Here is a 12746-nt window from a genome sequence, read left to right as displayed (position 1 = left end):
AAGAAGCAACCGCAGTAACACACCTTGAAGTTGAAGGAACCTTTCTCTTATTTTCTAAACCAAATTCTACTATCTACCTTTTCCTCAACAAGCCTATCAAACTTGAGGGAAAGAAAAGATAAGCTGCTTTCAGTTACCCATACAAAATGTTGGGTCATTTGTTCAGTTATGTATTAGTTAATTCGATAGTTGAAAATGATGAATCTAGAGATCTTCATCGTGACCAACTGTGGCAAAAAACTTTGAACTCTAACCATGATTTAGTATCTTGTGAGCAAGCAACTTGGATCTATTTTCTTTAGAAAGGAAAGAGAGAAGTATAGTAAAATATCCATGAATCCTAAGCATTAATAGGATTTTTTGTTTTTTCTTTCTTTTTTCTTGAGCTCAATGATCAGAAAGGTGAAACCCCCACAACCCTCAAACCCCATGAAAGGTTATTGTAATCCTCCCCCAGCCCCAGCCCCTCCTTAATTCCAACAGATAGTATACATGAGTTTCTCCCAGGGTCATTGATACAGGATCATGGATACTGTTAACACACCAAAAGAACCCAAACAAATTATCGTATCACAAAATCAATTCCAATTTACATGAACACATCACGCCGCTTTTTGGGGTTTGCTTCTCGATTTCCTTTTCTCATCATTGCCACGAACTCATCATAGTTGATCCTCCCATCCTGCATGAAGGGAACCGGAGCAAAAATTATTGCCTTCGAAAGAGGGTAGTGATGATCTGGACTTGGAATTCAATGGTTGCTTGTTCCTCAGTTGGGCCATCATGTGCACTCCTTAACAGATTCCATGTAATTGCATACTTGAACGGTTAAACCAGATGCTGCTAAAAGTTATTTTGGGGCTTCTGACTGAAATACCCAAGGAAAAGATTATGTGGTTTGCAGTAAGTTTGATCTAAATAGCCCAGCGTTCATTCTATTCCCAGTGAATAGGGAAGAAAATGGCGTAAAGTGGCTAATTAGTTTGATAATCTTAGTTCCCAGTATTTTTGGGTGCAGCACACGTGGAAGTTAAGGAGCAGATCACTGTAGAAAACAGGGCAATTTGGACTTCTCCCAACTGATTACCAATGACCCAAATCTTAGGTTTGTATTGGCAAAAAAATAAATAAAACAGAAAATATGTGGGTTTTAATAATGATTAGAATCATCTTCCAGGTCAGTGTTAGCCAAAGAAAAGAAAATATGTGGGTTTTAAGCAAGGTTTTAAATTTCAGTTTCGGTACCTATTTCGGAACCCACCGAAATCGTTAAGCTTCGAAATTTGGGACTGAAATTCCGAATTTCAGACCGAAATTTCGACCGAAATTCCAAAATTTCAACCGAAATTTTGTAACATTTATTTATTTATTTTAAAAATGCCATTTTCTCCGAAATTTGGTATTTCGCGAAATATCAAATTTCGGGAAATTTCGGTTTCGGTCCCACCGATATCCGAAATTTCGTCGAAATTTAAAACCATGGTTTTTAAGAATGCTTTAGAATCATCTTTCAGGTCTGCGTTAGCTAAAGAACAAAAAATATGTGGGTTTTAAGAATGCATTATAATCATCATTCATTTGAAGGATGGAAATTCATAATAACGAAGGTTACTTATTAGTGGTATTAGCCTTTCCATGAGTTGAAATCATAGACTATGCATGAAAGAGTTGATGATGGGTGAATGTTGTCACCATCTGAGTAATTATGCCAGTTTCGGACCGTTTTCTAAAATTTAAGTTTTAAGAAAAATAAGAATATTTGCTAATACTGGAAGAACTATTAACATTTTTTTTGTTCCTTACGTTATCACCGTCGACTTCTGAAATAATTTCCTTTATGTCCCTTCCATCATGCATGCCAAACTCTTTAAGAGCTTGCTCTACCTCTTCCATCGTAATGAACCTGACAATAAAAGCAGTTGAAATAACTTCAATTATCGTGAAACAGATCATCCAAATTATAGTAACTGGAGAATTTGAAATTTGAGTTTAACAGTATAGCAAAATCTTTCAAGCACAATGTCTATCGAAGTATGCTCTTGAAACAGATTATATTTTACCAGTCGTTGATTTCATAAATGCAATTATTAATTGACTGCCACATACCCACTGTTGTCTTTATCAAAGTATTGGAATGCGGTGTATATATGCTCTTCCCTATCCATTCTGTTCATGTGCATTGTTGCTGTGATGAACTCGTCATAGTCGATGGTTCCATTACCGTCGGCGTCAGCCTGTTCAAAAATAAAATATCAAAGAATGCAAGAAGCATATAAAAGAAAAAGGAAAGCATGATCAAGTTTCAATAAATGCATGATGCTTCTCTGATTTTTTATTTAATTTTAATTTCTACTAAACCTTTACATGTCCTTAATGATTTTTGAACCGGAAATTTGAAGCACTTCAAGAAGAAAAATGATCCAATAGCCTGTTAACTGATTTTGGCGTTTAATAATGTTTTTGAGAACTTACAGCCTCCATAAGCTGTTTAACTTCGTACTCTGATAGCTTCGTTCCTTGCTTGGAGAGTCCTTGTTTAAGTTCTTCAAGTGTTATGGTCCCACTGTTATCGGTATCCATGTTCTTGAACATTGTCTTCAAACCCATGATTTCTTCCTCTGACAAACACCCTGCTATTACCTTCCCAATTGAAGAAAGAAACAGAGAGTGATAATCTCAATAATTCAGAGTTCATTACCAGAATAAATGCTTATGGGTCAGAAGAGTTCTAATGTTAGATCTAAACATGTATACGTAGTACTTAATAAATAAAAGAGGAAACTACAATTGGCAATCTGGGTTGTAATTTGGGTTTCTTATTCTTAGGCAGATCATAATTAGAAAAGTACATGCTTAGAGCTAATGACAGAAAGTACCAAACGAGTTTTAAGAGAAATCAACTTTTTCAGTTTTCAATTTTGCATTGTGGTGTCACATATGGAAATCCCCTCCAAGGTCTATTTTTCAGGGGATCAGTTAGGATGCTGTGGCATGGTAGTTTCCATGGGTGGGACCACCTTGAGAAGAATTTGTCAACTGCTCAAGAGGTTATAAGCACGGGTTTTATTATGCGACTTGGTTTTAGGAGAATTAACAGATTACTCGTAAGCGGCAAATGAGTTTGGCTTAATCAAAGAGAAGAGTATATGATTTTCTTGTTTAAGATCATGTCATCATAAATGGAGTAGCATAATGCCCCCCCCCCCCCGTCCTTTTAACTTGAATTGTGAGCAGCCTTTAACGCTTTTTGATGTCAAATCACGTTAAATGGGGGCACATTATCAACAGGGGGGTGGTGAAAAAATCATCCCCCTAATTAAAAATAATGATCTCGCTTACCCATGAGCACAATTTTCTTCAAGTTGTTCATTGCTCACATAATTAAAAAGATGATCTCTGCCACAATTAGCACCATGAAATGTGAAAGGCAGGCATGATTGCTTACCCTGAGAGCAACTTTCTTGAACTTGTTCATCGCTCTGAACTGTTTAAGCCTGTTTAGCACAGCATTGTCAAGAGGTGTATCAGGTGCTTCTCCATCCTCCTTGATCCATGGATGATCTGAAAACTCACATGCATTCATCAGTAAAAATATACCATTAAATACCATATTAATTAGAAATTTAAAAGAACAAATGAGAAAAAAAAGGATATTAAGTTTTCACATCTTTAGCAAATATTTACAATTTATTATTTTAAAAATAAATTTAAGGAAGTACATGACTTGGAATAAACTTATAAAACATTCTAAAACAGATCATCCATAATAAGTTCATGGAATGTTTTACATAAATGCATCCTACTTGATATAATAGAAAATATAAACCTCAATTTACCTATTGGAGAAAACAATTATTCTTAACCTTGTCCGATGATCCTATTGCACACCCTTTAATACAATAACAATAAAAAAACAAAGGCTCTGTTTATTTTGTATTTCTAAAACCTATCGTGAGTCCAAAACTGATTATTGGGCTCAAAAGTAAACTTGAATTTCAGTCCAATAATCTGTTTTGGACTCACAACCGATTCTCAAAATCCAAAACAAAGATGGCCTAATTTTTCATGATAATTTTATCTTAGTCAAATGATTCAATATCATGATAATAGAAATGTGAGTGCACCCAAACACCATATTATCTGCTAAAAAATGCACCTTCCCAGAAATTGCATGCTGATTCTTTCTCTTTTGGCAGGTAAGTGTCAAGCTTGAGCCTGTGGCCACAGTGTTACGCACTTAAGGCCATCTTCATGTGGGAAAAAGGCACAGTTATAGCAAATTCATACCATTTAATATAATAAAAATGCAAACTAATAAAGTCTAATAATTTGGAAATCTAGGTTAGTTATAAATTTCTGGATGTTTTCTCTTATTTTGCCTCTAACGTTGACGTCAATGTATATAATGTATATATCATAAGCATAAATTACTGAGGATCAAAATTATACTTACTGAGAACTTGGAATGCTGTGAGCCTCTGCTTGGGATCTGAATTAAGCATCTTTTTGACCAGATCCTTTGCACCTACTGAAATGGATGGCCATGGATCACTTGTGAAATCGACATGCCCACGCAAGATTGCATTGAAAATTCCATGCTCTGACTCTGTGAACCCAAATTTTGTATGTTTTAGTCAATGCTCATATTCTCTATAGCTTGGTTATTAGTCATGGTTAAATCAGTGTGAAATCTCAAAAGGGATAAAAATAAAAAAAATGTGAGAGAAGAGGAGATATTACCAGCCCAAAAAGGAGGTACTCCACAAAGAAGAATATATAGCATTACTCCAATACTCCAGATATCAACTTCTGGCCCATACCTTCGCTTCAGGACTTCGGGTGCAATGTAATATGCGCTGCCAACGATGTCTCTGAACACTTCACCTGCTCATTTAATAACTGATTTTGTTAGCAAAATCTGTCTAACATATAAATCGTCCATAAGAAACTCTGTAATTACACTAGGTACAGCAGATATTAAACCATATCAGCCACATCTATTTAGATTGAACTTGGGCTAAAAGTGGAAGGTGTTGAAGGGATGATCCTCCACGCTAGAAATTCAGACCAACAAACTTTTTTTCTGAACCTTGATGCTAAAAGAACTCTTAATTTCTCATGCAATTAAATAAGGAACCTAAAGTTCTTTTTTTTTTTTTGAAATTTACAGGTCTAATGATTCAGCACAATCAGAGAATAACTCCTTGATTTTTTTTATTGAATGACAGTTGTAATTGGTAGCTATCACAATTTAATTCTTTACAGTTTCACAACTTGATGTACTTCATATAACCACTCTCTTTAAATTACGGTTTTAAGTCATAATTGTGTGTGACATGGCATAGTTCCCAAGCACAGAGTTTTCATCCAGACAATTTTTAGTATGCATTTCTCCTGATGGAAGGAGCCTATTTGTTGAAAAAAAAACTGCAGGAGCAATATACATTCCATTCTATATTTTATGGCTTGAAAATTTGAATTCCCAATTTTGGAAAATGTTAAAAAGGAAAACGAGAGCTAAACTAAGAAGACAGTCATCTAAATCTTTAGGTGATGGTCTGCCAACCATATGCTTGGTGATTGGGACTGTTGATCAAAGAAGCCCATCACCAGGCGACACAGTTGATCTCATTGCTGAACAGAGATCCCTTCCCAACGTCAAGGCCTGAAAACAATAATGGTTAAAGTTTTTCATGGGTATACCTAATAGACCTCCTATTTTGTTAATACTTGATCAAGAAATTAAGATCATTTGCTCCGATCACAGGAGGACACACCAGATCAACGAGCCCAATCATCATACGATCAGGTGAGCGAAGACCATCCATTTTATTGAGGATAATGATGTCCCCAATATCATTTTTTCCAGGGAAAATAAAAATTAGTCTAATGAATTGTTAGAAAACCGATTTCTTCACCTTAAGATAGAACACCTAACAACTATAATCATCTTAAGATACCGATAATAATATAAATACTAGTGACTCAAAATTCCATTACAAATTTTACTTACAGCAGGACTATCAACTGAAAATGATAGTAGGAATGGAAAAAATAACACATTTGATTATGTGTAGCCAGCTGAAAGAGGAAACAGTCCAAGGGTCCATCCACACTAATTTTTTTAATGGTACTCCAACATACAGTAGTCTAACATATCTAATGGGCAAATGACACGGGCCCACATTATGATTTTCGTGAAAAAGACTAAAATTTCTTTTCTCTGTATTATTTGCAAGGAACAACCAAATTGTTCATAAATTATTTGAAATAAATACTAAATATATGCAACCCATTCCATGAAGGAACATATGAAGTTTTTTTCCCGCATATCATTCTGAAAAGCAAAATTTAATCATTTACAAACCATGAAAAGAAAGCCAAACCCACAAAAGAAAGAATAACACATAAATACCAACCAAATAATAAGATAAAATCAACACTTGAACCTTGCTTGAAGAACACAGAAAGACCGAAATCTGTAGCCTTGAGGGGTGCATTCTCATCCTTGCTCAACAAAAGGAAGTTCTCTGGCTTGAGATCCCTATGAACAACACCCATCGAATGACACGTGTGAACAATCTGTACAATTGTTCTCAACAGCGACGCAGCCGCTCGTTCTGTATAATGCCCCTTGGCAATAATCCTATCAAATAGCTCTCCTCCGGCGCACAACTCCATAACCAAATGTACAGATTGTTTATCCTCATAAGCTCCTTTTAATTCAACAATATTCGGTTGTCCTGTTAGATGGTGCATGATCTGTACTTCCCTCTTAACATCTTCAATATCTTCCCTGTTTACAAGTTTGCGTTTCGCAATGGTTTTACACGCGAATTGCTCGCCCGTGGCCTTGAGAGTGCACAAATGGGTGACACCGAATTGCCCGCGTCCGAGCTCTTTGCCAATTGTGTAGATTGATCGGACGTCTTCCATGGGTCGGCCTAAGACGGGTCCGATTGCAGCGGGATTCGCCGGTGGGCGCGAGGCTGCAGAGACAGCCGCGGGAGGGTCTGAATGTGGAGTTTGGGCATTGGTAGAAATAGGGTTCTGGGTGCCCGGATTTTCATTGGTAGTGATATCGAGGTTCTGGGTTTTTTTGGTTTTGTTGCCATGTGAAAGGCAATTACCCATGGTAGAAATGGGAGATTAAGGAGGTGATGATGGTGGGGGAGGGAGAAATGGGGGTTTGGGGTGGAAGACAGGGATGGTTGGGAAAGGAAATGCATGTATAGAGAGAAGGATTTAGGGGGAAGAAAGAGAGATGAAAAACAAAAAACAGTTTGGATTACTGAGGGAGGATCGATGGGGAGGGATTTTAGGAATGGGTGAGTGTAAGTGGCTGAAATAGTCGACGGTAGAGAGGTGGGGAGGAATTGGCGGGAAGCAACGGTTTTGCTCTTGTTTGTTTTTTAAGGGGTGAGTTTCCACTTAAAGGCATGTTTGGCAATATTGGAAATTAGGCCAGTCGTGAGAGAAGAGCGGAAAGGGAGACTTGAGAGGGTGAGCTTGAGATGAGCATTAAAAAGCATCCCCTTCCCCAATTTGAAGCAGCGCAAATTTTTTCATTATCTTTTTTAAAGAATTTCTCATTTCCTCTGCCATCTCCACTGCTGCCCTCTCTAGGCTCTCCCCTTACCTCATTCCCGGGTACTCTCTCACAACCTGCCCCAATAATATTCCATGGAATATTTTTTTCGTGGTTTTGAAACATGCCCTAAAATGATCGATTTTGATTAGGATTGTTAATTTGTAATATCTAAGTCGTAATTTCTATATCAACCGATTTGATAAGCCCAACCTAAGTGGCTAAAGTCATGATTTACACATTTAATCACAATTTTCTGTTATGTGGTACACGACTAAAAATGTTTATTTTAAGAGTAATGGTTCTCTCCTACTCTCAAACCAAACTCAACACCTCAATGACTGACCCCAATCTCAATTTTAAAAAACAGACGAAAATCAACCCTCTAATTTTGTGGGGTTCATCTTGTTGATGCCGAGATCTGAGCAAATGCACGGAGGTGCAGGGGGGTTGTGATGCAGGGGGCGGATTGCAGAATCTCTAATACAACTAGCACGCGGAAGTGACAGTGTGGAAGCTTAGGTGTGAGGGGTAAAATCAGTATACACGGTACTGACCCTCAAATCCATCCTTCACCGATCTACTAGATCATGTCAACCTCCACAAGCAACACTCATTAACGAATCACGCCCATAAGATTACACCTTCATACGGTAACGAACTTCAGAAGAAGTAAAACACAATCACGGGAATCTTGCCATTGTGCGACCAATCCGGACTACTGTTGCACGCAAGGCATGATATTCAAATTCAAATATCCCGCCTAGGCCACCGTCTAAGATCTCCACCCAGAATCGTCGGAAATCATATCTCCACAATCTTATTTTCCATCCATCACGCTCCACGTAGGCTAAATTAAAGGCCTAATTGATATCTCCAAGATCGTGGGTCTCCTCCCCTATAAAGAGGGGTCTACACACTCAAGCAAAGGCATTAAGTCAATTCTCCTTCTCCTTCACCTTTTTCCTCTTTGGTCTGGTAACTTGGCTTGGCCCTCCCCCCTTTCATCGTCCATTGTCTGTGATTGCCTGTTTTTGACTTGAGTGTCGAAGTGGCCTCCCGGAGCTACAACTCCGGGTCCACTGACGCTTTTTCTGTGAGCGTAGGATTTCAGGTTCTGCCAAGCTAGTTCGTGCAGTTAGATTTTGGGCGTTATCAGATTGGCGCATTCGTGGGACCCGTCTATGCCAAAGTCGAAAGCTACCTCCCAACCTAACAGTGGAATGGTTACGAGAAGCCAAGCCAGTCAACGAAACCGGGAACAGCCGGAGGAGACGGGAAAAATGGTTGTCTCCGGCAATGCTCCAGTTACTATGACCACCTTCAAGCAGTTCACACAACAACTTGGAGACATCGCAACTGCCCTCCATTAAATACTTCAGAGAATCCCTCCTCAACCAGTGGCACCACCCCTGCCTGTAAACCCACCGGGCGAGAGAATCCCACCGGCCGAAATTTCAGAGGAGCAAGAATCCTCAAAAGAACGAAATCCTCGAAATCAAAGACCCCGCCAACATCAACAAGGATCTGCATCAATCACCAGCCTGCCATCCGACCATCGTCGTGATAATCGCCATCGAAGACGCAATGACCCAATGGCGGAACCCACAAATTTGGCTCATCAAATTGATGATCAGATACCTCCACACAGAGAGAGCCTGACGAGAAACGACCAAGCGGAAGAAAACCCCACTATCATGGCTGATCTCCAACGCCAGATAAGAGAACTCCAGCAGCAAATGAAGGCACCCTGTGAGCCGAACCTCCTGGTAGAATGGGATAGCGAGATTGCTTCTTCGTTCATCCCAAGAATCGCCAATGCTGTCGTTGCTACGAATTCTGACATGCCTCGATTAGACCTCTATGACGGGTCATCCGACTCTCTTGAGTTCCTTCGAGCTTACCACCGTGTGATGGTGATCAGGAACGCTTCTGATGCCACAATGTGCAAGGCCTTCTCTGCTTACCCAAAGAAAGATACCAGTTACTAGTACAGCCGATTGAGGCCTAACTCCATCGAGTCATGTAGACACCCCATTTTGACCGGGCCCTAAAACTCCTTGTTTGAGCAAAACACTTTCAAATCAATGATTCAGAGCCCCAAACTTCACCCTATAGTAGGTTAGGGTCCTAGATAGATTTCCGCAAATTTTCAAAAAAATCCGTTGAGAAATGCCCTATAAAATGAATTGAGTTAGAGTAGTAGTGCAGAGGGGGGGTGCATTAGACAGTTACCATGTTAGCCAGGGCAGAAGGGGAGTGATTTATCCTGTACGGGAGTGGCCCAGTTAGTGTGTTTCACGAAATTTACCCTATCCTTTCTTACTTGTACCACCCATTGCTAGTAAAACAAAAGCTGAATACATCATAAAGGGGAGGTGTCCCATGGAAACTTAAGGGGATAAAATAAAACAAATTTTCGAGTTTAAAAAGGTTCTAAAATGGTATTTACAAAGGTAAAGCCACAAAATGACCATCAACTAGACTCTAAGAATGCAAGCAATAGGGAGATACCCTCTCACTGACTCTTAACATGACAACTATTACATCTCAAAGAGATAGCCTCTCTCTAACGATCACAACTCAACTATCTAAACTACTTCACAAGGACTTTTATTAAAGCAAACAAATACAAAAGACAAACATCAAAACAAAAACACATCCTTTTATTTCTAAACCAAGACCTTACAAGAGCAAACACAAGACCAACATGTAAAGAGTACATGCCAATTCACTCACACAAGTACAAACCAATCACACAAACAGGTACAAATCAATCACTCAAAGAATTTTTTCTTCTTTTTTTTTACTGAGACTTCACCAAAACAAGTACAAACCAAAATACTCAGTACATTTTTTTTTTATCATTACTGTACGAAACGTTAACACTTTAATAAAACTAGTCCAAACCGAAACACTGAAAGAGTTTTTTTTACGTATCATTGTATTAAAAACTCTGCCAAAGCAAACAAAAACCAAACACTCAAAGAGTTTTTTTTTATCATTGTATGAAAAACTTCACCAAAACAACTACAAAACCAAACACTCAAAGATTTTTTTTTCTTATGAGATGTTAAAACTTTTTTCCAAAACAAATATGGTGCCGCATAAACTAGCTCCATGTAAATCCAGATTCGTATGGTTCCGCATAAACCAGCTTCATATGAACCTTTTGCAGATATACCAAAACAAGCACAAAACCAAACACTTAAAGAGTTTTTTTTTATATATGAGATATCAAAACTTTTTCCAAAACAAATACTTTTTTTGGAGGTGCTGCATAAACCAGCTCCATATATCGTATGGTTCTGCATAAACCAGATCCATATGAACAAGCATAAAACCAAACACTCAAAGAGTTTTCTTTTTATATATGAGATAACCAAACTTTTTCCAAAATAAATATGGCGCCGCACAAACTAGCTCTATGTAATTCCATGTAAATCCAGATTCGTATGGTTCTGCATAAACCAGATCCATATGAACAAGCATAAAATCGAAACTCAAAGAGTTCATTTTTTATATATGAGATAACCAAACTTTTTTCAAAACAAATATGGCGCCACACAAACCAGCTCCATGTAAATCCATATAAATTCAGATTCTTATGGTTCTGCATAAACCAGATCCATATGAATAAGCATAAAACCAAACACTCGAAGAGTTTTATATATATATATATATATATATATATATATATATATATATATATATATATATATATATATATGAGATAACCAAACTTTTCCCAAAACAAATATGGCGCCGCCCAAACCAGCTCCATGTAACTCCATATAAATCCAGATTCGTATGGTTCTGTATAAACCAGATCCATATGAACAAGCATAAAACTAAACACTCAGAGAGTTTTTTTTTTTTTTTTTTTATATATGAGATAACCAAACTTTTTTCAAAACAAATATGGCGCCGCACAAACCAGCTCCATTTAAATCCATGTAAATCCAGATTCGTATGGTTCTGCATAAACCAGATCCATATGAACAAGCATAAAACCAAACACTCAAAGAGTTTATATATATATATATATATATATATATATATATATATATATATGAGATAATCATTTTTTTTCCAAAGCAAATACGGTACCGCACAAACGAGCTCCATGTAAATCCAGATTCGTATAATACCAGGGCGATAGCTATACAGACCATTGTTGAAAATCCATCTGTTTAGCTATCTGGGTAACTCTGACTCCTCTCTTTCAGGGTAGCGAATCACCCTAGATTTATATGGTGCAGCATAAACCAGCTCCATGTAAACCCAGATTCATATGATTCTGCACAAACCAGTTTCATATGAACCTCTTCGCAGATATGCCTGACTCCTAAGCAGTTAGGTAGCGACAGATTGCATATCATCCTTGATTTATATGGCGCCGCATAAACCAGCTCCATACAAGTACAAAATCAAACACTCAAAGAGTTTTTTTTTATCGTTGTATGAAAAACTTCACCAAAACAAGTATAAAACCAAACACTCAAAGAGTTTTTATTTTTTGAAATTTTGCCAAAACACGTATATACCAAACACTCAAAGAGTCCTTTTATTATTATATCAAGACTTTGCCAAAACAAGTATAAAACCAAACACTCAAAGAGTTTTTTTTTTTTTGAAAACTGAAGGAAAACACCAAACCGCGCAACACAGACTCTGGTAATTTGCCACTTTATTAAAACTTTCCAAAAATGATAGAAGAAAAAGCTAGACTCCGAAACACAGAGCTGTCCGTTTCTATCATTGTTAAAAACTCAAAAGATGGAAGAAAAGGCAAACTCGGAAGCGCGGAGCTGTCAATTTTTATCCTTATTAAAACTCCAAAAGATGGAAGAAAATGCAAACTCCGAAGCACGGAGCTGTAAATTTCTATCCTTATTAATAAAAAAAAATTGTTAAAAGATTAAAGAAAAAACTACCAACTTTGATTGATTTCACAATTGGATTAGTTATCTCTCGCCGAGAGTAACTAGGAGTGCATGATCTTTGCTGAAAGCAAAACTCAAGTAGATTGATGAGATTTTTGTATATTGACTCTTTTTAACAGGTGAGAAGCATTTTGCTGAGGTTTGAAGACTGTAGGAGTAGATTCTAGACTCCGGTGGGAATTGAAGTTTCTGAAACTTTGACTCCAAAAGAG

At 37.6% G+C, this 12746-nt stretch overlaps 1 protein-coding gene across 1 annotated transcript; it reads right to left on the bottom strand.

Moving 5' to 3' along the window:
• Positions 1-467: 467 nt before the first annotated feature.
• LOC143859724 (calcium-dependent protein kinase 2-like) lies at positions 468-7561 on the bottom strand. The gene is made up of 8 exons (XM_077370375.1): positions 6450-7561; positions 4741-4884; positions 4454-4606; positions 3446-3561; positions 2473-2640; positions 2107-2234; positions 1804-1903; positions 468-682 (listed from the first exon to the last, which is right to left on the bottom strand). The coding sequence occupies exons 1-8, from the start codon at positions 7132-7134 to the stop codon at positions 590-592; spliced, it is 1587 nt and encodes a 528-aa protein (XP_077226490.1). The 5' UTR covers positions 7135-7561; the 3' UTR covers positions 468-589.
• Between the last annotated feature and the right edge of the window lie 5185 nt (positions 7562-12746).

This window comes from Tasmannia lanceolata, unplaced genomic scaffold (genome assembly GCF_043159265.1).
Source record: "Tasmannia lanceolata isolate RefF3 unplaced genomic scaffold, GAP_Taslan_0.1 ptg000036l, whole genome shotgun sequence".
NCBI lineage: Eukaryota > Viridiplantae > Streptophyta > Magnoliopsida > Canellales > Winteraceae > Tasmannia > Tasmannia lanceolata.
Note: the sequence above shows the minus strand (reverse complement) of the source record. Positions and strands in the feature narration are given on the sequence as shown.

Bases quoted from the DNA above. Each gene is read 5' to 3' on its own strand.
- LOC143859724 (XM_077370375.1), bottom strand. From the start codon at position 7,134: ATGGGTAATTGCCTTTCACATGGCAACAAAACCAAAAAAACCCAGAAC. The intron at 4,885-6,449 runs GTTCAAGTGTTG...TTAAATGAGCAG, and splicing joins TTCTGTGTTCTTCAAGCAAG to GTGAAGTGTTCAGAGACATC. The intron at 683-1,803 runs GTAAGGAACAAA...CCCTTCATGCAG, and splicing joins CAGAAGTCGACGGTGATAAC to GATGGGAGGATCAACTATGA.